Below are 24,097 nucleotides of genomic sequence, written 5' to 3' on the forward strand. Positions count from 1 at the left end.
TAGCCTGGTGATGGGTATTAAAGAGGGCACGTTCTGCATGGAGCACTGGGTGTTATGCACAAACAATGAATCATGGAACACTACATCAAAAACTAGTGTTGTGGGGCGCCTGGGTGGCTCAGTTGGTTAGGCGACTGCTTTCGGCTCAGGTCATGATCTTGGAGTCCTGGGATCGAGTCCCGCATCGGGCTCACTGCTCGGCAGGGAGTCTGCTTCTCCCTCTGACCCTCCTCCCTCTCATGCTCTCTGTATCTCATTCTCTCTGTCTCAAATAAATAAATAAAATCTTTAAAAAAAAAAAAAAAACTAGTGTTGTAATGTATGGTGATTAACATAACAATAAAAATTTTTAAAAAAATTTTAAAAGGGAAAAAAAAAAGAAAACCCCAAAGCCACGCCCAGCATTCAAAGAATCTCAACCCATGATGACTATAGCATTTAAATCTTGGTATTAGGGTGGCAGAGCAGCCAATGGAAAAGTCAAGTTAAGCAAGTTTCACATTTTCATATCTTAAGATAAATGCCAAATAAATTAAAAACCTCAGTGACAATTAAAAAAAAAATAACAAAAAACCTGTTACTAAAGTGCAAGACATAGAGGTGAATATTTGTATAACCCTGAAGCGGGTCAGGCCTTTCTAGTCAGCAACTTCGTTTGTTCCTACCCGACTACATCAAGATAGTAACGTTCAGGGGAGCAGCTAACACAACTAACAAGATCTGCCCACAGCGGGTCAAGTTTACACGCGATCCGCTTAAACAGGGAGGGTGCTGCCACCCTGACAATCAACAGACACACTCAAGTAGAGAAAAAGGACAAAAGGCGTATTGACAGCCTCAGTATTTTACATAACTTTTGTCTCAGCAAATGTACTCCTTTGTTTCTGATTAATCTTGGATGCAGGGGAAAGATTTATTTATAAAGAGATTGACTTCCTCATCCTTTACAAACGGAAGAGATTAGAAGCAATTAAAGTGCCCAACAATAGGGATTGGGATAATCTATCTTACAGTCATGCGGTGGAAGACTGGAGCATTTGAAAGGATGATGTGTTAGTTTCCTAAGGTGGCTGTAACCAGTTACCACCAACTGAGTGGCTTCAAACAACGAAATTTGTTCTATTGCAGTTCTGGAGGCTAAAGTCTGAAACCACGGTGTTGGGAGGGCCATCTCCCTCTGAAGGCTCTAGGGGAGAATCTTTCCTCCCCTCTTCCAGCTTCTGGTGGCCTGAGGCGTTCCTTGATGTTCCTTGACTTGGAGCTACATTATTCCAGTCTCTGCCTCTGACATCACAGGACCTTCTTAGTCTGCACGTGGCTGGCTTATCAGGGCACTGGTCATTGGATTTAGGGCTCACCCTCATCAGCATGACCTCGTTTTAACTATTATATCCACAAAGACCCTGATTCCAAATAAGGTCACATTCTGAGGTTCTAGGTGGATGTGAATTTGGGGGGACACTATTCAACCCAGTACAGGTGGTACAGAAGAAGTTCTAAAGATACAGAAAAGCGTTTACAGAGTATTACTCATTTTAAAGAGGTGGTCATAAAGCAACAGGTATGGTGTTTATAGAGATCCTAAGTGGCATATACAGGTCCTGCAAGACCGTGGCTGTGTCTTCACAAAACAGCATCAGTGGAAATGAGTAATGAAAGGCTTGAATGATTTTAATTGCACTAATGAATGTCTGTATTTTCTAAATTTTTAGCAATAAATGTGTTTCTTTGATAACAAGATAAAATAATGAGCCTTTCTAATCTAGGGTTTCAAACTGTAGGTATAATAATTAATGTTTTTGATTGCCACAGCTTTTGTCTAATTGGTTGAAAATATTATAGAGTTTGCGAAGCTCAAAATACATTTTTAAATATGTCATTTAAAACAAGGAACATTTCAAAGTTGAATACTTCAAGATACAAGATAAGTTTTTGTTTTTCAAAATTACAGACCAGTTGAGATACATGGGTTTGAAATGTTCATTGTGTTTACTGTCTCTTGTGTTACTAAAATTTCACTGCAGGCACAGTTGTTTTAGGTAAGGGTAAACTTAAAAACTTTCTAGCTACATGTCTCTAGAGCACTGGTGAGCTATTGGAAATGAACAGTTCCCTTGTTATTTCTTATTTCCCTAGGCAAGGAATTATTCCTCCAGGTCTTACAGAAAATGAATTATGGAGAGCAAAGTACATCTATGATTCAGCTTTTCATCCCGACACGGGTGAAAAGATGATTTTGATAGGAAGAATGTCAGCTCAGGTTCCAATGAACATGACCATCACAGGTTGTATGATGACATTTTATAGGTAAGTCATGGAAATATAACAAGAGTTCATTTTATATTACAGAGCTTAAAGTACATTTTTGTGTATAAATAGTTTTATTGAAATAAATGTCATTTCACATTGAGTTCCATTTTATATAAATGTCACAACTCTAGGGGGTTGCTTTAACTTTGCCCGGTGCTAAATAAATCGTATTCTCTCCGTCGTTCAAAAGGAGACTGAATTTTTCCTCTAACTCGTAACACCCAAAAGAAAATGAGATGGAGAAAGAAAATTTAAAAGTCTCTAAGCAAATTCTCTTTTTCATCCACTCATAAGTCACAGATGTAAGTGTAGATGTAGCCGTAGACGCAGACACGCAGGCTTGCACGTGCCATAAGGAGGGATCAGGGCTACTTCGCCTGCAGACAGCTGGCTTTTTTCCCCAAGAGAAGGGGCCTGACATTTGTTGAGCGCCTACTGTATGCCAGGCTCTCTACAGATTTAAGATCAAATTTAAGGAGGATGACTTGATTCTCACCATAGCCCTTTGAGCTTGGGCTTACCCATATCCAAAGAAGGAGGCTGCTGAGAATCAGAGGATGCACTTCGGCCCCGCCACTCAGGTCCCAAGCTTTCGACGCAGAACGCAGGGTCTTTGACCTAGCGCTCTCCTTCCGCAGTCCATCTCCTCTGTGGTTACTGGTGTTCACATTTTCTGTTCCGCACAGCGGCTAGGTCACAGGCGATGGCCAGTGTGTGACGGATCGCTCTGTTTTAGGACGACACCGGCCGTGCTGTTCTGGCAGTGGATTAACCAGTCCTTCAACGCCGTGGTCAATTACACCAACAGAAGTGGAGACGCCCCCCTCACTGTAAAGTAAGACTGTAAGAGTTAATCGTTCCCTGCACTTGCCCAGTGTGCATTTCATTCGGTGGTGTATAAACTGTTGATATTGGTCAGAATATCATGGGGCATATTTTCCAGTAGCGTTTCTTCTCCTCCCTTCCCATCAAGATGACCGTCTTGTCCAGCCTGCCTTCACAGACATGACTCTTGCTGTTAGGGACCCTGGTAGGCGGATTTGTCTCCCACGCCCTCAGGCTCCCCATGCAGAACACAAGGTGGGCAGTTGAGGGCCGGGCCGTGGCAGACGACAGGCCGTGCCCCCATCTACCCTGAGCCCGTGGCCAGGTAGCAACATCAAAAGTAGTGGCATCAAGAGCGTGATCTCTGCAGAAACCAAGGGGACTTTTATTTAGGATTTGTCTTTAAAGAAGCCATCTCTAGAGCCAGACAGAAGGTGAACAGGTTTAAAATGTTGCCTCCTGTAAAAAACCATTTGGACTGGCTAAAGTGATTAGTGAACCAAAACTTGTAGCTCAGCTTGGAGAACACTTCAGAGTGTTTTCTTTTTTGTCACTTTAAATGGCCTCTGACAGTCCATAGTGTTCTTTTGTCACCATATGGAACAAAGGCTGTAGAAATCTTGCCGCCACAGTGTTTATCGCACCTTCATTTCTTCCAACCCTTTGAATTAAAACTTATTTTATTTATTTGTATTTATTATTATTATATTTCTTTAGAGAGACAGCATGCAAGGCAGAGGTATGAGGTAGACAGAGGTAGAGGGATGGAGAACCTCAAGCAGACTCCACACCCAGCACAGAGCCCAACACGGGGCTCGATTTCACGACCCTGAGATCATGACCTGAGCCAAAATCCAGAGGTAGATGCTTAATGGACTGAGCCAGCCCGATGCCCCTAAAACTTAATTTAAAATAAAACAGCTGTGCTTAACTAAGCCTGTTGCAGATGGGACTTTTCGTATTACGATACAATAAGTTACAATTTTAAGAACAGCAGTATGGCAGTTTTACTTCCAATATGTGTGTTTATATTTTGAGAAGTACTTTTTATTTAGGTAGACATGCTGCCCACACTTAGGCCAAGAGGCTGTTCCCTGCACGCTCACGGCCCCTCGGTCCACCCCCCACCCCCACCCCCCCAGTACCTACTCCCTACAGCCGCCGCTGAAGCTGCTGGTCGGCTTGTCTGTGAGGAAGGCCACTCTGCCCGGGGCTGCTTGCTTCCGGTCTGCATTTGGCCGTTTGTAGAGTGAGAGCGAGTGTTGTTTTGTGGGCTCTCCCTTCTTAATCATGCTCTTTCACATTGTTGCCTCGTTTCCTCAAAAACTGTCAAACCCAAGTGTCCTGGTGTGCACCTGTTTTTCATGCACTATTCTTCCTTTTCAGTGAACTGGGAACAGCTTACGTTTCCGCGACAACTGGTGCCGTGGCAACAGCTCTAGGACTCAACGCATTAACCAAGGTGCTCGGATTTTGATTTCCCTAGTTAGGCTTCTTAATTTGTTCTCATCCGCCTGGCTCAAGTCCCTCGATTATTTCTCAAAATAGTTCAAGTCCTAGGACTTTCTTTTTTTTTTAAAGATTTTATTTATTTATTTATTTTTTTAAGATTTTATTTCTTTATTTGACAGAGACAGAGACAGCGAGAGCAGGAACACAAGCAGGGCGAGTGGGAGAGGGAGAAGCAGGCTTCCCGCGGAGCAGGGAGCCCGATGTGGGGCTCGATCCCAGGACCCTGGGACCATGACCTGAGCCGAAGGCAGTTGCCTAACCAACTGAGCCACCCAGGCGCCCAAAGATTTTATTTATTTATTTGACAGAGAGAGAGTGAGAGCAGGAACACAAGCAGGGGGAGTGGGAGACGGAGAAGCAGGCTTCCCGCTGAGCAGGGAGCCCGATGCGGGGCTCGATCTCAGGACCCTGGGATCATGACCTGAGCTGAAGGCAGACGCTTAACGACTGAGCCACCCAGGCGCCCCAAGTCCTAGGACTTTCTTAAGAATTACCATCATTATCTTCGCCTGCCTACCTCAGTTGGGTCTTCCAGTGAGTTTCGGAAAGGCTGTCACCAGCACCCTCTGCCAAGCCCCTGGTCTGTCCCTGGCACTGCGTCTTACGTGCCAGTGCTCCCCGACCCTGGCTGCCCACTAGAGGCTGTGTGCCGAGGAGTGTGCCCGCGCCCACACCTCTCAAGAGGTGGAGACGCCACGCCTGAACTCAAGACCCCGCGACTCCAAAGCCCCCCAGTCCGTCAGCCAGGCCAGTCTGGCCGATGTCTGGGAAGCATGTCTTGTCCCAGTGCGCCCATGCTGGAAATCGACAACCACCACCAGGGAACAAGTTTTGAAAGTACCCTCGGCCTGAGTTTCCATACAAAAGAGACTGTGTTTTTAGCAGTTTTCAAGGAGAAATAAGTATTTGCATTCAGTCATCCGGGCAAAGTAAAATAATGCTTTTGGGGTTTTTTTTTTTTCTGCAGCATGTCTCACCACTCATAGGACGTTTTGTTCCCTTTGCTGCTGTAGCTGCTGCTAATTGCATTAATATCCCATTAATGAGGCAAAGGTAAGATTCATACGCAGTCTTCGAAAGGACTGGTGCTTGACAGTAGAGTCTTATAATAATTAGTGGTGTTGAAACTTTTAACAGTTCATTTTAATATTTACAGATGGAATTATATGGGACCTGGGTTTGCTTCAGAGTAATCTGGTGTGGGCACAGGGATGGGTCCATTAATGAAACAAGCTTAGCCATGAGTTGCTAATTATTGAAGTAGGCTGATGAGTATGTGGGGGGTTAGAATACTCTTTCTACCTCTGTGTAATAAAAAGTTTAAAATAGATATCTCAAACTAACATTTAGTTGTTGTAGAGCTAGGCAAAGAAGGTCTATGCACAGAAAGTTTATTCTCTAAAATAGGTACCCCCACCCCAGAACTGTCTTACTGGGTTTAAAATATTAATGTACATTTTTGGAAGTATTTTATAGAACTGACAGAAATTAAAAGAGAAGAAAGAACAAGAAAAAGCATTTTGGAATGGATAACAAAAAACAGGGTAACAATAGGAGCTTTAATTTTAGTGTTAGTAATCGCTTCTCGGCCTTTTGGCTAAGATCAAGTGTTAATCAAATTTTAGTGTTAGTAACTGGCGTTAACTATCCAGTGGTGCCATATACTAGTGATTCCTGGGGCAGTATAGTTAATTTACTTAGTAATGCCATGTATTATATGTGTCTTTCATTTGGGAAGTTGCTCAGATTTGCATGTGAGCATAGAAATTAGCCTTATCTTTAACTTAGCATATTCACCCTTTGAATTATATTATTGTTAAAAAATGCAGCACTTTTTTTCATGGAGTTTACTAGTGTTATTTTCCTTTTTTAAAAAAGATTTTATTTATTTATTTGAGAGAAAGATTGAGAGTGAGCAGGGGGAGGGGCAAAAGGAGAGGGAGAAAGAATCTCCAGCAGACTCTGCACTTGATCCCACAACCCTGAGATCACCACCTGAGCTGAAATCAAGAGTCGGATGCTCAGCCGAGGCTCCCCGTGTTACTTTACTTTTGTGCCTACCACACAAGGATTAGACTTGTTCGTGGTATTTAAAAATAGACCTGTTAGGTGCGCCTGGGTGGCTCAGTTGGTTAACCATCTGCCTTCGGCTCAGGTCATGATCCCAGGGTCCTGGGATTGAGTCCCATGTCGGGCTCCCTGCTCAGTGGGGAGCCTGCTCCTCTCTCACCCTCTGCCCCTCCCCACTGCTTGCTCTCTCTCTCTCAAATAAATAAATAAAATCTTTAAAAAATAAAAATAGACCTGTTAGTGCCAAAACTGACACTCAAGCGGGTATTTGGATTCAGTAGGGACTTGGTCTTCCGTAGCACAGTGCTGTTTCCAGCCGTTTCATGAAGGTATCTGTGAACTTCTTTGCCTGTGTTTTGCTCGGCAGGGAACTCAAAGTTGGCATTCCTGTCACAGATGAGAATGGGAACCGCTTGGGCGAGTCGGCCAATGCTGCAAAACAAGCCATCACACAAGTAGTTGTCTCTCGGATTCTCATGGCAGCCCCGGGCATGGGTTAGTAGCTCTTGGTCACCGAGCCCTGACCGTAGTCTGAGGGGCGGGAAGCCACAGCGCCGCTTAAGCAGGGGAGTGGTGTAATCCTTGGGCTTTAGCGGCATGACAGTGGGGGCCGTGTCAGGAGCAGAGTGAAGAGGGCCAAGAGTGATGGTTGGAGACTGGCCAGGAGGCTGGCACGCTACAGCAGGTCAGTGATGGGCCTGGTTTGGACCAGGGCAGCCACAGTATGGGCGATGAGAACTTGAAGGCAAAGAATTGGATTTTCGTACATCTGGAGAAGAAACTTCTCAAAGTTCTTGAATCAGAAAAATTTCTACTGAAGATTTATTTGTATCGATTAGAAACCCTTGGAATACAAACCAGGTTGGGTTGGTTAGAGCAGCTATTAGGATGTATGCCAAGCTTCTACTCAGTTTTGTCCTTAGGGCTTGGAGTCGACATGACCCACAGTCAAAAATCTGCATTGTATGTAACCCACTCCTAGGGCTTCCTAGAGCCACCCTCAGACCAAAGGCCGAGAGAAGATTCTCAGACTTACTCAGGAAACAGAGGGCCCGGGAAGTCTAGTGCTCATTACAGAAAAAATTTGAAATTAGTAGGATTAATTTCATCATCTAAGCTGAATGCAGAAAGCACTTGACTATTAACCAAGCTCTCAAAAGAAGCACACTTAATCAGTTGTTGTCAGGTTGTCCTGCTAGTATCTTTTGTTGTCTTTAGGTTCCTTTTGTCATTGTGAATCTCATCAGCGCACAATAGGAGTAGGGACATTATAGTGGTGTCAGCTATAATCCCAGATTATTCGGATTATCCGATTTAACCACCGTTAATCGACTGAACGAAGAAACCCCTTGGCGTCCTCATGAGACAGCGGTGCACGCTGTGGGGGTGGGTGCACTGTGGCAATCAGACACAGATGGGGGTCGTGAAGCAGACGGGGGTCCCCAGGGTCTGGCGCCAACACGCCCACCATGCCCGACTTCCACATCTGCCGACAGCAGGCTTGCAACTCCAGCCTCTACCCTGCATTTGCTTTTGATTTGGGTTTTGTTCTTTCTCATTTTGAAATCTGAGGTTCCCCTTTGGAGCTCAGCCAGCCCAGTGGATCTACTTTTAGAGGCTTGGTTATTTTAAGCATTATTTAGTCCCCAGAGAAGAAACACAACCTTTCTGTCCCAGTGGAATCTATAGAGGTAATTGCCATATGGAAGTGGTTGATGTGACAGTTCAGTCTGATAGAAACTGTGAGTAAATAACAAATGAACTACCACTACCCGAGGAGTTATGTCCATTATTGTCTCCAACCGTCTCACAGCCAGTTTGATAGAATTCTCCCCATTTTATCGATGAGGAAAACAGAAGACTGAGGCTCAGAGAAGTTAGGTAACTTTTCTTCCTCAAGGCAGGAATCTTTTTCTTGAGGCAGAATCTTTCTACTGGACTCCACGTGGGATGGATGCCTGGGGGAGGTTGCATTTGTTTAATTAGCACAGAAGGGGAAAGTTCCTGATGTTTGTACTGTTACATATTTAAAGTTAAATGTAAAGTTCTCTCCCAGATTATAAAATTTTCTGGCTGGTAATGAGCATTACATTGTTTTTAATTTTTTTAAATGCTAAAGTATTTCAAAGAATTATTGCAAGTAATTTCGCTCTGCCATTGTGAAAATAGCCTAAAAGTGACATAAGCCTTTTGTAAAATGGTTAAAAAAGATGTGAGCTGAAAATAAATATTAAAGAAAGATTTAAATGGATGTATCTTTACTTGCAGCTATCCCTCCATTTATCATGAACACTTTGGAGAAAAAAGCCTTCCTAAAGGTAAGCAAGCCCCAGTTCTGTTAATCTTTGTCTCAATCCTTTCAGTTCCTTTTCAGACTTCAAACAATACAGAATATTTCCTATCCAGTGAGTAAAGAATTTGAAGGCCATTGGCACTTGGGCACTTAAGTTAAATAAAAAGATGTTTCCGGGAACATTTTACTTCTGATCTCAGATATTTGAGAAAGCTGGTGTAAATGAAGGTGGCTGCCCATTCCTCTTGAGAGGTTATACTCAGTTACAGCTTATCCTAGTCATCACTTGGATGCCTAGCTAGGTGATAATGAAGAGATAGTGTGAATTTGGAATGATGTGTTCATAAGTCACTACACATACTATCAGAAATGAAAAGAGTTTGGAGTAGTAGCTTTGTAGGACCCTGAATATAGTGCCCGGTGTATTTTTCTTTGCTGATCATGTCTAGTAATTCATTAATTTTATCAGCCACCTCCCTTCAAGGTCACATTGTGACCAAGGACTCTCAATGCTTCTACATTGCTTTTTGTAGCTTCCCACTGTAAAGCAATAGTGTTCATGCGTCACCCTCATTTTCCAGTTCTTTCACAAGTGGGATATGGTAGAATAGGGTGACTCACTTGGCTCATGCGGTTTGGAAAGTGGCATTGTTAGATCTGCCAAGAGAAAGGAGCCACACTCCTCGCTGGAGGAGCAGGTATGTTGTGGGGAAGACCACAGCTCTCCTGGCTGAATTGTTTTGGGTCTTAGAAACAGAACTGTAACATCGAGGGAACAAGATAAAGCTTTAAAAAAGGACATAGTTCACAAGCCAAGCACTTCCTGAATGATTTCATCGCTTAGGAGTATTCTAAATGTGCGACAGGTGTGTTCACTGACCCGTATACTCCCCATGCGCCCCAGAAGGAAAGCTACAGTCAACACTAAGCGAACACTTCATAAACACTTTCAATATAAGAATGTTCTTCGAGAAGTAAGCCGGAAAAGTCTGCTATGAGGAAACAGTAATGTTGAGTGCTTCGTTTGACCCATGTAGCCAGGTTGTCACCTGTCAGTGCCCCAACCCCATGTTAGGGAAAGGGGCCCCTCTCTGCAGCACCTTCTCTCATATTCTTTCTTGGGTGCTTTGGGCACATGGAAGAATTCTATTCCCTGCGCATCCTCCTCTAGCAATCTTACACGTCGGTGTGCATTGTGCAGTCGTGTTGTCGTGGCTCTGTAGCTACTGAACAGTCCCAAAATACAAAACAGTTATATATATGGAAGCAGTGAAGCTATTGCTATAGACCAAAATGTCATCGTGGACTCATCCGACATTTTACCTACTTCACTAAGCTCTTCTTTTGAGAATTAATGACAAAGTTTTGCCCACATCTCTTTCTGGTGCAAAACTTAGAAAAGGATTAACTCTTAAAAGCTGCTAATGGATTAGTTTATGTACTGGAACATTAACTATATCCTAAAACTACCAAATTGTATACACATTTGAAATTCATCAGCTTTGACATCTCCGTGATTTTCAGATAATCTGAAAAAAATTAGTGCTCTTTCCTCTGTCCATCCCTGCTTTACTTATGGGAAGTGATTCAGGCTTTGGAGGAAGACACGCATTAAGTTAATTTAAATGGGGTTTGTCAGTATCACTCTCCAGGATACTAGTAGGAAGTGGCCCATCCAGTACATCCATAACTTTGCAGACATTGACTTGATGCCCTGCGTTCTTCTCTACCAGCTCTTAATCTGGGAAGCCATTAGGATTAGGATTCTAGTAGTTCAGCGAGGGCATGTATTGACCCAGGCAAGCTGTTGACTTACCTGGTTGTTAGCCCCTAAGGTAATGGCATGCCAACTTCAGGAGCAATGGAGGATCAAAATAAACCTAACCCCCCACCCCCCGGGTTGAATTGAAGCAAAATTCGGGCTTTTAAAGCAAGACCAGATGTCTAGGTCAGTTACAAGGCTTGGAAATTGTCATCTGATGTGAGTTTGTCTGACATAAAAGTGACAGCTTTTGCAAGAGAGGAGTACTAAGTGTGACTCATTCACCAACAGTGCAACGAGCTTATGATTGTCCTGAATCTGCAGGTAACCGTGAAAGCAGATGGGAGGCCACTCTCGGTGGCAGCATCCCCATTGCTGAGGCCTACCCAGTCTTTTCTCTCTGCCTCTCGAATGCCACCCAACACCTCTTTAGCAGAAGGGTCTCCGCAGCCTGTTTCTGGATTGGAGGCTCTGAATCTTGCCACCTGCCCCTGCGGGGGGTACTTTATTCTGCAGTCCGGCTCTGGCCTGCGGGTATTGGGCATACTCTGGCTGCTAACATGTGTCCTGATCATGGCTGGGGATTCCAGAAATTCTATGAGAAAGTCTGCATTTGAAGCTCCATTAATGCTGAAAAGTTAGGTCACTGGGGAAAACACGAAATGAGGTTGGTACATTCTTCTCCTAGTGCAGGTGTCCATTGGTGCTCCTGGGGTCTCAGCATTGTCGGAAAAGTTGCCGGAGTTACTCTGATCTCCGAGTGACAGACACTGGACAGAAGACCCAGTTGGGCATCTCGCATCATTTTCTTGCTCTGACGGATGGAAATTGCTGCAGATACAGCCTAATAACATTTTCTACGTGAAAGACCCAGCAAATGATACAAGCAGTTAGCTCCCCATTGTCACTCTGTTGTGGGCTTTTTCACATTAATAAATGAAGGCATATTGTGTTTTCCTCCCCCACCTCAGGATACGGTTTTTAGCTTTGCTTGATACCATATACGTTAGTGATAACTTGGAGATGTGCCACCTCACCTGTCCTTGACGAAGCAGCCCTCTGTCTGCCCCACTCTCCAACAGTGAAGGGCCTCACCGGGAGCTGGGAGAGACCACTGGCCTCAGAAGCCCCATGGCAAGGTCGGGAGTGGTGGTCAGAGTGGCTGACACTCAGTCCCAGCGTCCCGCCACCCATAGGGGGTCTGGTTGTAGCTGTCCTGCTGCAGACCTCAGTGGAGGATGTTGCTTTGAAAAAGGAATGGCGGACTGTTGTTGAGCTATTCGTACACACATACCACTCCCCAAGTGCAGCGTGGCCTTACCCTGCAATACTGCATTTTGCCCACATAGAGAGTTCCATAGGACTTAACTGATAGTCTAGCTATTGCTAAAACATAGGCAGAGGTGGCTTGTATTACTATCCATATATTTCCATCTTCAGAGCACTTTCACATGCATCAGGAAAGGCAGGCTTTACCGTGCCCCTTCTACAGAGGCTCCTGAGATAATTTCTACAGCAGCTCATGACGTCCACGTGGGTGGTGTCTGCCTCACTTGGCCCCCTGCTTGTTCCCACAGCCCCAGTGGCTGGCTGTGCCCCTCTATAAGGGTGTACTTATCTGGGCCTTGGACATGACCAAACTCCTCTGCAAGCATGAAACAAATTGAACCTTCTTGGCTTTTTATGAGCTTGGGGAGCATTCAGTGTGATTCGTCCCTCCCCCTATCTTTCCCCAAGTGGGGTGCTGGAAAAAAAGCATCAGCAGTGGGCATGTGACTCCCAGAAATCTTTGCAATAAACCAGAAAGCTCACTGCTGAAAATCTGGCCCTTTGAAGAATGGTATTCTTGAAGAATAACTCCTGTGGTCTCTTTACCTTGCTGGCACTTTCATTGGGAATAAGTCAAGTTAATATGGTTTGGGTCAGATAATCGTTCCTCATTCCTTAAGTTCTACTTCTTCCATATCCCCTTTAATAAAGGTGGACTGCTCTGTCTACTCTGTAGATTTTTCAGGACTTTCTGTTAATTAAATGTGAGTGTTGCATTTATTTATCCATTCACTCATTTATTTATTGACTCACCTGCCCTTTGCTGAGTGCCTGTTACGTGCCAAGCAATGTGCTAGGTGCTTGAGTCATAGAAACAGGGCTTGAGCCCTGCTCGCAGGGACCATATAGCACAGTGATGGGAAGAGGCACAGGGCAGTGGTTCTAATACTTGGTGGTTATAGCACAGAGGGAATAGAGGAGGTGTCTCCCTCAACTACAGGGGCTGGCAGAGTCTTGAAGGGGACGGCTCAAGGGTACATGCTTTGCAGAAGCTCAGAGAGGTCACACAGCATGGCTTATTGGGAGACTTGTGGATGATCAGGTTGCCTGGCATGTGGGCCATGTATAGGGAATTGACTATATCATATGTAAAAATTAATTCCCCATGGTTCGTAGACTCTAAATGTAAAAATGAACAACTGTAAAACTTCTAGCCAAAAAATATAATAGATCATCTTTGAGATCAAGAGTTAGGCCAAGATTTCTTAGACACAACACCAAAGGCAGTCCATAAAAGAAAAAGTGATAAATTGGACTTCATCAAAATGGTAAAATTCTGTTTTTTGAAAACTATGAAAGATGAAAAGATAAATAGACTGGAAGAAAATCTATACAAAGCTTGTATCTGATAATAGAGTTATATCCAGAAGATCTAAATCACTCAATACTCATTTAAGAAAACAACCCAATTTTAAAAATGGGCAGAAGGTTTGAATGGACGTTTCACCAAACACATATCTGTATCAGAGAAGCACGTGAAAAGATGCTCAGTATCTTTATTTACTGGGGAAATTCACATTAAAACTACATGAGCCACCACTAAACATCTACAGGAATGGCTAAAACCAAAAGGACTGACCATAGCATGTGTTGGTGAGGATGCGGAGGAACTGGAACTCTCATGTCTTGCTGGTGGGAATGAAAAATGGTACAACCACTTTGGAAAATAGTTTGGTAGTTTCTTAAAAAGTGAAATAGATGCTTACCATCTGATCTAGCCATTCCACCCCTAGGTGTTTACCTAGGAGAAATGAAAGCATATGTCCATAAAAGACGAATGGTTCACAGCAGCTTCATTTGCAATAGCCAAAAACTGGCAACAACCCAAATGTTCATCCACAGGAGGATAGATTACCAAATTGTGCTGTATCCATGCAGTGGAATACCTCACTCAGCAAGGAAGAGTAATGGACTACTGATACATGCAACCACCCGAATTAATCTCAAAACAATTACACAAAAAATAGATACCATACATAAAATTCTAGAAAATATAAACTGATATATTGTGGCAAAAAGGAGATCATAGGTTGCCAGGGAATGGGTGCAGGGTTTAGGAGAGAGAGAGGAATTGCCAAGGGCACAAGGAACAAGGAAAGCATTACGGGTGACGGATATGTTCATGACCTTGATCATGGGGATGGCTTCACGGCTGAATACATGTATAAAAACTGCAAATACTTGCAGTTTACTGTATGTCAGCAAAGCTATTAGAAAAAAGGTCCTGGGGGAAGGAAGACTTTAGGGTCATATTACTTTTTGAGCTTTTACCTCTTAAATATATATTTTTTACACTTACGATTACTCTCTTTAATTCATTGAAACTTTTATTTACAGTATCCTCTGTTTGCACGATTTTAAGTGTGTGAGTATGTAGGGGAAGACCAGACATCCACCGCTCACTAATTGAGTCTCAGGCTGAGTGCTATTTAAGAAGTAGGGGTGAATCAAGTGAATGGCGTGCTGGAGAGGAGTTGGGAGACTCTGGGATGACATCCAGGTTGGGTTAAGTCAGAATTCTCCAGGATCCTTGTCATTACTCAGAGCCTTTCCATCGAAACCTTTGGCACGAGCCACAGTCCGCCTTCCGCTCATACACATCCTTCTTTGAGATTACCCGCAGCTGTTCCCTGAGATAACAGGTTAGCCCCGTTTGCTTCAGACAAGAGCCCACTTGAAATCAGAAGGCCACTCTCAGGGGCTCAAGTTCATCCTCCACAAAATCTCCTTCAGTACTTAGTCTGCCTTCCCATCACCCAGTGCAGATGTCACATCTGGGAAATGCCGGGGCGAGGATGTACATCTCCTTATGAAAATCCATATCATCATACAGGGCCAGTTACCCAAGATACAATATGTCCTTTTCCTGCTGTCCTTTGAGGGGTGGGCCTGTCCCCTCTTGATGACATTTCTCCCTTCCTCTCCAGTACTTGCCTCTCTCCCCTCAAGTTAACCTGCGTGACATACCTTTTTGCCAGAGGAGTCTTCTCGGGGACCAGGGTACGCCTCTCGTGCAAGCTTCTTTGGGATCATGATCTTTTAACAGCCTATGTTGACTCTGCACTAAGTTGGCCGATTTCATAACAACCAGTTCACAACTCAGCTGCCGCTGTTTCAGGGGCCTTGTTCCTAGAACCATCTATCCCATCGTTCTCTGTATCGCATGTTTTGGTACCACTCCTTTTTGAAAACTAAAAATCTAACAGTGCTTATTCTCCACAAGACCAACCAACTCATTCACTTCCATTAAAAAAAAAAAAAAAATGACAGGCAAAAATTTTCTGTGCCAGCAGTAGTTTTAACCATATTGACAGCAACTAAAAGCAAGAAAGGGAAGCTGCAGGGGAGGAGGGAAATGTTTGCTGGGTTTCTACTACGCTCTGGGCACCGTCCTGGGTGCTTTACGAATGTTACCTGCCACACCTCCCACACACTTTTAGGCAACTGTTGCGATCCTCATTTTGCAGCGAAGGAAACCGAAGCTTGGAGAGGTTGGCTTCTGCCTGCCCTGTCCCCACAGTCGGGAACCAGGCGGCAGGGCAGAGAGTTGAGTACAGGTTTGGCTGTCTTCCAACCTGCGCACCAGTCTGTACTACCTGCCCCCGTAGGAGGTAATGATTCCTCCACGTGTTCAGAGCCAGGCATCTCTCAGACGATATGTGCAAGAGAAAAAACTGAGAAGCCACTTGATCTTTGCATGTGCAGTCATTGACCGATCAGGGAGGCTACAGGAAGTCAGGACTAACATGCTTGTTGCAGTGTTACCCCAAATTTCACTAATCCGGATCTTGTAACCTGGAGAGTTTCCTCCCTATTAATCAGCAGAAGAAATTGTCTCTGTATGAAAAGTATTCAAAATAATTTCTCTCTCAATACAGAGGTTCCCATGGATGAGCGCACCTATTCAAGTTGGATTAGTTGGCTTTTGGTGAGTGGAATTAATTTTTTATAATTAATTTCTTCTTTAAAGGTAAATACACAGCATATGAAAGGTGAAGGAATGGGCAGATAATGTGGGACACAAGTTTTGAAGTGAGACCATCCCAGAACATCTGGAACTTATGGTCCCCAAAATTAGATAGAAGTAAAGAGAAACCTACAATGTTTGGGACTATTTGCATGATTCTTTTTTTAAACTCCTGATATCTCTCTGATGTTTTTTGTTGAAATTATCTTGACAGTCCTTGGTAATAAAATTATACAAACAGGACATACTTTATAAGGAAATACGATGCTCGAAAGAAAGGGGATTGTTATAAAAGTAAAATAGAAGAAGAATCTGAAAGTCATCCATTTGAAAATGCTCTGATTTGTCTTTTTTTTCCTTTTTTTTTTTTTTTAGTTTGGTATTTGCTACACCTCTGTGTTGTGCTCTATTTCCTCAGAAAAGGTATGTATTTGCTATTCTTCAGAATGATCACGAGCTTTAATCCTAAAAACCAGTTGAAGACACAGGTGCTGTTATTCCGTTTCACTTGAAGGGAAGTTGAGATTCAAAAAGATTAATGAAGCCGAGTCTCTAAAAGGAAGAGATAGAGGCAGAAGTCAAACACACATCTGTTTAATTTCAGAACTCTCTTTATCCCGCTCTACCATTACATTTGAAAATGCTTTATTCGTTTGTAAGAGTCAGGTTAACTCTGGTACAAATTTGCTTTTGTAGAAAATTTAGATACGGCTTCTTCTCATCCAATCCATTGGCCAATGCAGCTACAACACAGACATGTTCGAATTTAAGGTCCGCCCCAGGGACAGCGGTTATATGCACTTTGCCTCGATGGTTGGTTTATTTGCTGCCCCTCTTCCTATTTAGTTCCTTGCCTTAAAATCCTTATTGTGTACTTTCATCACAAGCTACCCTTAAATCCCGCTTTTGATGTAAGAACTGGATTGATGGGCATAAATCAGCATGGGATAAATCTAGGTCTTCAGCCTCTTGCTGATCTGACGTGAAAGCACAGAGAGCAGCATTTTGTTGTTTGGCCTTTGTCTAAGGGTTACCAGGCTCCTGCCTTTGTAATACCCCCATGCGCCAATAGGCCCCAGACATAGGGTCTTTCATGCCCGAGGCTTTCAAAGGACAATGAGGGGTACTGGAACTAACTTTATCAGGTCCACGCCACCTGATAAAGCACTCCACCTTTATCTGCTCTTTCACATCCATCTTTGATTCCTACTGGTCTTAAATCGGGCATTAAATCCCAAGGAAAAGGAGCCTCGAAATCACCTTGATGCCTAGAGCCATGCCTCCTGGGAGGGGACAGGACCTTCAGAATTTATTCTCTAAGCCCACTACAGATGCATTTCCTCAAATCCAAAGAGGGGTAATTACACCTATTTACTTTTCAAACCCCAGAAGCTCAGGACTCAACATAAGAAAAGTTTATTCCAATGTCCAGCAGTTGACCTTGTACTCAGTGACTTAGAAATAGTGTATGTGAAATGCTGAGGAGAATACCTAATAACAAGATAAGCCCTTAATAAAGGTAGCTGTTATCATTTTGAGATTAAAGGGTTTGAAAACCCATAAAGGAGCTTCCTACATAGGCCTTGGTTTAAATGAAGCTTATTCCTGGTTTTTTTGCTTATACATTTGTTTATTTTTCTTTTTGATTCTTACTCATCAGTTGGATAGAATGGGATTACTGATATTCCTTGGTTCATTACACACTACGCTCATTGGTCCAAGCATGACCCTATTTTGTTTACTTTAATGATATAATGAACATCCATGAATCCACTGCCCACTCATAAATAAAAATATTACCAATAAGTTATATGTTTTTATAGGTTCTTCCCAGCCCATACCCCTCCCTCCTGCAGATTTAACCATTATGCTGCATTTCATATTTATAATACAATTACATTTAAAAATCTTTATTATATATATGTATATATATATAGTGCATATATATACATATATATATTCCCAATGTTGTTTAGTTTTGCCTCTTTGGGAACTTTTTAGGCAAGGGTGTCATACTATATATAGTCTTCTGCTACTCGTTCTTTTTTATTCACTATCATGTAGCTAAGAGTCATCCACATTATTGCATGTAGCTAAATTCATTCACTGTTTACTGCTGTATAATAGTCCATTGTATAAATATGCCACAATCATCCATTCTCCTGTACACCTGAGAAATAATGAAAATGCTCCTTATCAGAATTTGTGGGAAGCAGCAAAAGTGTTGTTTTGAGAGAAATTTATAGCTTTAAATGTATATATTAGAAAGGAAGAATGGCTGAAAACCAAGCACTAAAGGTCCAACAGGAACAAAAAGAATAAACTGCAAGGAAAGAGAAAGGAAGGATGTAAGAAATAAAGGAGGATCCAGGAAGTCAAAAGTTGGTTCTTGAAAATAGTAACAAAATGGTAACAAATAGTAACAAAATCATCGTGATGTCAATCACAACAAAAGGAACAAATAATACTATGAATGAAGAGAAGGTGTAACTACAAATATTGCTACAAGTATTATCAACATCATTATGCCAGTAGATTTGAAAACAGGCAAATGGACAAATTCCTGGAAAAATATTAACAATGCTGAAAAATTAGTCTGAATTGGCATATCATCATTAAGGAAGTTGAAGTTTTATTTAAACTTCTTCATACAAAATAAACACAAGAACTAGGTGGTTTTACAGGTGTTTACTCAACTGTCAAGAAACAGATTACTCCAGTTTTAAACAAACTCTTCCAGAAGATTAAAAAAAAAGAGTCTCCCCACCATCCAGGAAGGTTTGAATAACTTTAATTCCAAAATCGGAGTTGGCCTTTATAATATGTTAAGAGTAATTATGAGTACTTCTAGATCAATGGAAAAACAAGACCAAGAGACAGTATAGCGTGTTGGTTAGGAGCGTGGCTTTGAATCTCAAGTATCCCTCCAGTTTCCTTATCTGTAAAACTAGGATAATACCTGACTTTCAGGGTTCTTATAAGGATGAAAAAGCATAATATCTGGTCCAACAAATGATCAATAAGTCATAACCATTATCATTATCAGTGGCATCATTTTAAGACTACCCTACGTCCCACTGTGTAGAACATAACCACGTAGGTACTTTCTTTCCTATATTCACAATATTTCTTTTATTTTCTTACATATGTTTATATATCTATATCCTGTCTTTTTTTTAATCTCATGTTTTCCCACATCTCAACTATATTACACAACAATTTTTTTAAAAGATTACATATTGAAATATTACCAGGTTTTCTGGTAGTAAGCATTATGGACAATTTTTCTTCATACTTTTATATAATAAGTATGCATTTGTAACAAAAAAACAAGCTTTAATACATTCAAGTACTTTTTTTAGGTGCATAAAGCAAAGACTAACAAGTCATCGCTCAGTGGTGTGTGACTATGAGTGATGGTTTTTTTCTTGTACAGTTCAGTGTTTTCTAAAACGTTTGCAAGAAGCATGTATTCTTAATACAGTGGAGAAAAGCATATTAATGCAAGTGAATTTTTAGTGTTAAAAATTCCACTAAGTACACATGTCTTTTTTATTAATGGTGAACATTTATATTGTTTTCCTTGGGGAAGTGGCATTATCACACACTGTTTCCCAATACCAGCAGGGGCTGAGAGTCTTGTTGCTTGCCTTCTTCCCAGCCATGAACAGTTCTTAAACTTTTAATAATTTTTGAGCTCTTAAGGTGCATTTCTTTGATTATTAGCAACAATTAATTTTCCAAAAGGAACTGGGCATTCATTTTCAAGGCACAGGAAGCATTTTTCAAACAGGACTCTGTCTTACAATACCAGTCATGATTCGGGGAGCTGTCCCAGAGAAGGGACGGCCCTTCTCTGCTGTGTGTCCAGATTCTAGTTCCCTACTCTGCCCATGTAATAATCGTGTTGTTTCTCCCTTATCCTAGTTCCATGTCTGTGACAAGCTTGGAGGCTGAGTTGCAAGCCAAGATCCAAGAGACCCATCCTGAATTACGACGTGTATACTTTAATAAGGGATTGTAAAGTAGCAGAAGAAACTCTACAGCTTATCCCGTCTACTGCAGACCCGGTGAGGAAAAGCCGGTTCGACCCGGGTTCTCCCAGTTACAGAAACCTTTTAAAGACCCACATTAGCCTTTTAGAGTCAAGCTGCTGCTTACAGCACAGCACCTCGTATGGGCCAGGCGCCTGACACCTGTTGGCTCCCTTACATTTGAATCACGATATAATTTACAGAAATACCCTTCCTCTAGCTTTTATAGTAATTGTTTTTCAAAGACAATATACCAGCCCTCACCCAGAGTTTTAAAAAGCACTGCTAGGCATAGAGTAGATGTTCAGTATATGCTCAATACATATGTATTGATTATCAGTGAGTGAAAAGGAAATCTGTTTGAAATATTGAGTTTTTATCCATCCCATTCTTGTTTCAAATCACTCAGCACTGATTGGGGAAAACACAAAAGCTCTGAGGCTAAGCTATAAAAAATGACTCGTAAATATTAAGGACATTTGCTTCCACTTTGGGCAATGGGCAACCCAAAGTAGATGATGAGTCTTTTGGATTTATAGGATAAAAGCTCTTCTGTCTACTTCCCAAAAGTCACAGTAATAGACACATGTGATGAGCCATCCCTGCTGTCAACAACTATATGCATTCATATTGCTGGTGGATTTCTTTAGTTGACTCTTAAATTTATTCTGTTTTACATTCCTATGAAGCTAATCTTACCTTGCACTTGTTGACTTTATATTCAGTTATTTACATCAAATAATCAAATAACTGAAATGTACAAATGTCAAATTTTGGAAGTATATTCAATACCAATGCTGTATGACTGGGTTGAATCTGGTTTGTTTGATTTTTTTTTTTTAGAAGTGAGAGCACAGTTCCAGCTAGCTACATGTCTTTTCTTGTCATTCTCATAGACCTCTTTGGCTTTCAGAAAGATACAGAAATAATGTGTATGTGAATCAGTGACTGAATGAATTGTACTTGAATATTCTATACTTCATTCCACCCTGCTTGACAATAAGGAATCCATGGACCACTGTTTACATCCTCTGTAGTAGCTTCACATGTATTTAATGTAGCAGATTATGTTTCAAGTCTGAAGATGTTCAAGGCATATGCTACGTGGTTCTGTTGAGTGAGGCCACTCAGTTCAATTGTAATTCAGAGACTTATAAGTGAAAAAAAAATGTAGAAGCTAGTTTTGACAGATTTTTCCAGACAATGTGACCAGACTGAATTTCCTCATAAAGAAAAAATGGTGTTCCTTGTGTCCGTGTTTCTCTTTTCTCTGAAAGGATTAATGGATCTGAAGCTTGGGGCCACTCTGAGCCTTCCTTTGTGCCACCAGAATTTTCTCATTTAGATTTTCTGTCTTAAACCATTTGAGGCAAAATAGCTTCCCCATTACATTCTGTCCTTGGATGTATTTTATTGCCATAGATGCTTCTCTTTAAAAAGTGGTAGGAGCCTGAAATTCAAGGCAGATCTCCACGAGGTGCTTTTAAGGGTGCTTTTAAGGAGAAACCGAAGCCCCCCACAACCTGCCCCAGCTAATCTCAGTATTCTGACCCCCACCCTCCCCACTCCCCACCCCTGTTCACTGGTAGCTCCTTCTCAGAATCTTAACCTTCACTGAGAAATTAATCAGCAACTGGCTTGAAGATTGATGAACTAAACTTTATACACACCAGGAAGGGATAATGAACATGGAGATGTGTCTTTTTAAACATTATTTATTGAAGCTTCCAACTCTTGATGCTTTTATATAGAAATATTAACTGTATCGTTTAATCGTGGTTTATAAAAAGGAGCAAATGAACCAAGATTGGCAATTTTGCTGATTTCTTAGAAATACCTTTTCTGGAGAAAAGCCCACATGAAGTGCAATGAGCTTATAATGGTAAATAGTTATTCATATTTCTATTAACATTATAAAGAATTATGATTGTGCGTATTTACTGACTGGCAGTTTTCATTTCAGGATTAGCACAGTGTCTCGCCAGTGTTGGAATCAATGTATTATTTCAGTTCAACTGGATGAAATGTTAAATAAACTCAGAATGAAAATAAATTCTCTCTTTTATTTGTATATAAAAAGCAATGCAGTTTTTATGTCACAGTTGATGGTACCTTTCATTCCGACTTGACATCTGGGTACCATCAGTAACTCCCAATGAATGATAGTTTGTATTATGCCTTCAGCAGGGAATTCTTTCCTGTTCTTGGCTCCCTGGCTGCCACCTTCGTGAATACCGTATGCACAGAGCACACGCCCCCTCCCAGCCCCACACAGTGTAATTCCAGGAGTGTCTATTATGAGCACAGGGGGACGTGTGATTCTGCTTTAGATGCTGATAACGAACACCATTGCACATGGTGGGGAGGTAAATTCGCTCTCAGATTGTCTGTCAGATTCTAATGTGGAACTGGCCTTCGACATAGTTCACAGAGAAGAATCTCAAGTAACCCAAGATTGGGGAGTGCCTTATGACCAGACTTAATAAAGGGTTGAGCATTTTAACCTTCTTGTTCCTGTCTCTGCATCTGTTTTACTACCGTAACTCTGTTCGTCACTTAAAAATGAGTTAACTATATTCAAGAGCTTGGGTCTAGAAGTCAGACAGAGCTGGTAGAATCTTGGTTGTACCCACTTTTAAAATATATGTGTTTAGGCGACTGACATTCTCCGTAACTTTCAGCTTTGTTTGTTTGCTTTGGTTTTGGAGAAAATAACTGAATGTACCTCATAGAATCATTATAAAGATGAGCGAGACAATCTCTGTACAGCAGTTGGCATATTGCCTGGCACCTGGTAAACTCAATGAATGGTTGCCCAGCGTGTATTTATTTGTTCTAGAGACACTGCTTGTGCATTCAGAATACCAGTTTATCAGTTGTTCATGGTAAGATTTTAGAACCCCAGCAACTCCCCCAGAGATAACCCCCAACCTAACTAAAAATACAGATTAAAATGCTCAGACAGAGACACTTGAATCCATCCTGTTAAAATGTCCGACAACTAAGGTTTTGCCTGAATGAGACAGAGGTAGGAAAAGTCTCTGCTCGCAGATGAGAAAACCGGGGCTTCCAGTGGTGAAGTGCAAGCTTAAGGCCACTCCTGGTCACTTGAAAACTGCAGTGGGAGCCAAGATCTGACACCCAGGCCTTCAGCCCTCTCCAAAAATGTAAACAACTGGAATACTCGAATGAAATTAGTTTTTCCTTTGTGTATGCACAATTTCACTGAAAGCTGAAGAAAAATAAGCTTATGTTTGGTCGTGATGAATATAAGGTGTCACTTCAAACATAGATGGTCCATAGACCAGAACATCCAAATTTGCTAGAAATGCAAGTTCTGGGGCCCCACCCCCAGACCTACCGAACCAGAACCTGCAGGATAGCAGGAGCCCCGTACACATCACAGTGTGAGGAGTTCTGCCTGTAGCCATATCTCGGGTGTTCCCAGAGATCTGAGCGTCATTGAGCCCCTTTCAGGCTCAACTTCCAGTTTTCTGTGAATTCGCATGTTTTGCCCCTCACCAGATTCCAAGGAAGTATCAAGGCTCGATGCCAACACACTTAGGGACACGGTATCAGGCTTACCAGGGCAGGGATGTCCGTTTCGCCTACTGACCTAGAACAGTTGGTACCAGCCAAGGGTCCACGTGATCACTGGGTTCACGCTGGCCCCTTTGCAGGAGTCTGAAAAAGCATCCTCCCGTTTCCTTGCAGAAAAGAACCCATTTTGTGTCACAAAGAGGAGGTCATCAGGATGTGGAAAGAACGGGGACTGTGCGCTTTTCTGGGAACGGGCCCGAAACAAACACTGTCCCTGGAAAGTGAGAGGGGAAATGGCTGTCAGCAAGTGAGCTGCAAGCATCGTTATGAGGCACCCCTTTGTCACTGGGGACACCACTGCCCCTAAAGTCTCTGGAGCAGAAAGAGTACTTGGAACGATACACATTTAATCCTCAAGAAGCCTGTCATATCCCCACCTCTGAAAAGAGAAGGAA

The 24,097-nt window shown here is 42.2% G+C and overlaps 1 protein-coding gene across 2 annotated transcripts in view; it reads left to right on the forward strand.

Moving 5' to 3' along the window:
* Window positions 1-22,155, forward strand: part of SFXN1 (sideroflexin 1) — a 39,799-nt gene extending 17,644 nt beyond the window's left edge. Inside the window, exons 3-12 of one of the 2 annotated variants that reach the window (XM_081826346.1) lie at window positions 2,137-2,307; window positions 3,047-3,145; window positions 4,522-4,597; window positions 5,615-5,700; window positions 7,085-7,212; window positions 8,986-9,035; window positions 15,029-15,101; window positions 15,980-16,029; window positions 16,444-16,491; window positions 19,996-22,155. In XM_081826346.1, coding sequence (XP_081682472.1) covers window positions 2,137-2,307; window positions 3,047-3,145; window positions 4,522-4,597; window positions 5,615-5,700; window positions 7,085-7,212; window positions 8,986-9,035; window positions 15,029-15,101; window positions 15,980-16,029; window positions 16,444-16,491; window positions 19,996-20,025 — 811 coding nt within the window. In that variant the 3' untranslated portion in view covers window positions 20,026-22,155. The remainder of the gene's footprint in view (window positions 1-2,136; window positions 2,308-3,046; window positions 3,146-4,521; window positions 4,598-5,614; window positions 5,701-7,084; window positions 7,213-8,985; window positions 9,036-15,028; window positions 15,102-15,979; window positions 16,030-16,443; window positions 16,492-19,995) is intronic. The other variant, XM_006732507.3, reaches the window with a different exon arrangement.
* Window positions 22,156-24,097: the final 1,942 nt, after the last annotated feature.

Source organism: Leptonychotes weddellii, chromosome 7 (assembly GCF_054177405.1).
Source record: "Leptonychotes weddellii isolate Sample4059 chromosome 7, ASM5417740v2, whole genome shotgun sequence".
Classification (NCBI taxonomy): domain Eukaryota; kingdom Metazoa; phylum Chordata; class Mammalia; order Carnivora; family Phocidae; genus Leptonychotes; species Leptonychotes weddellii.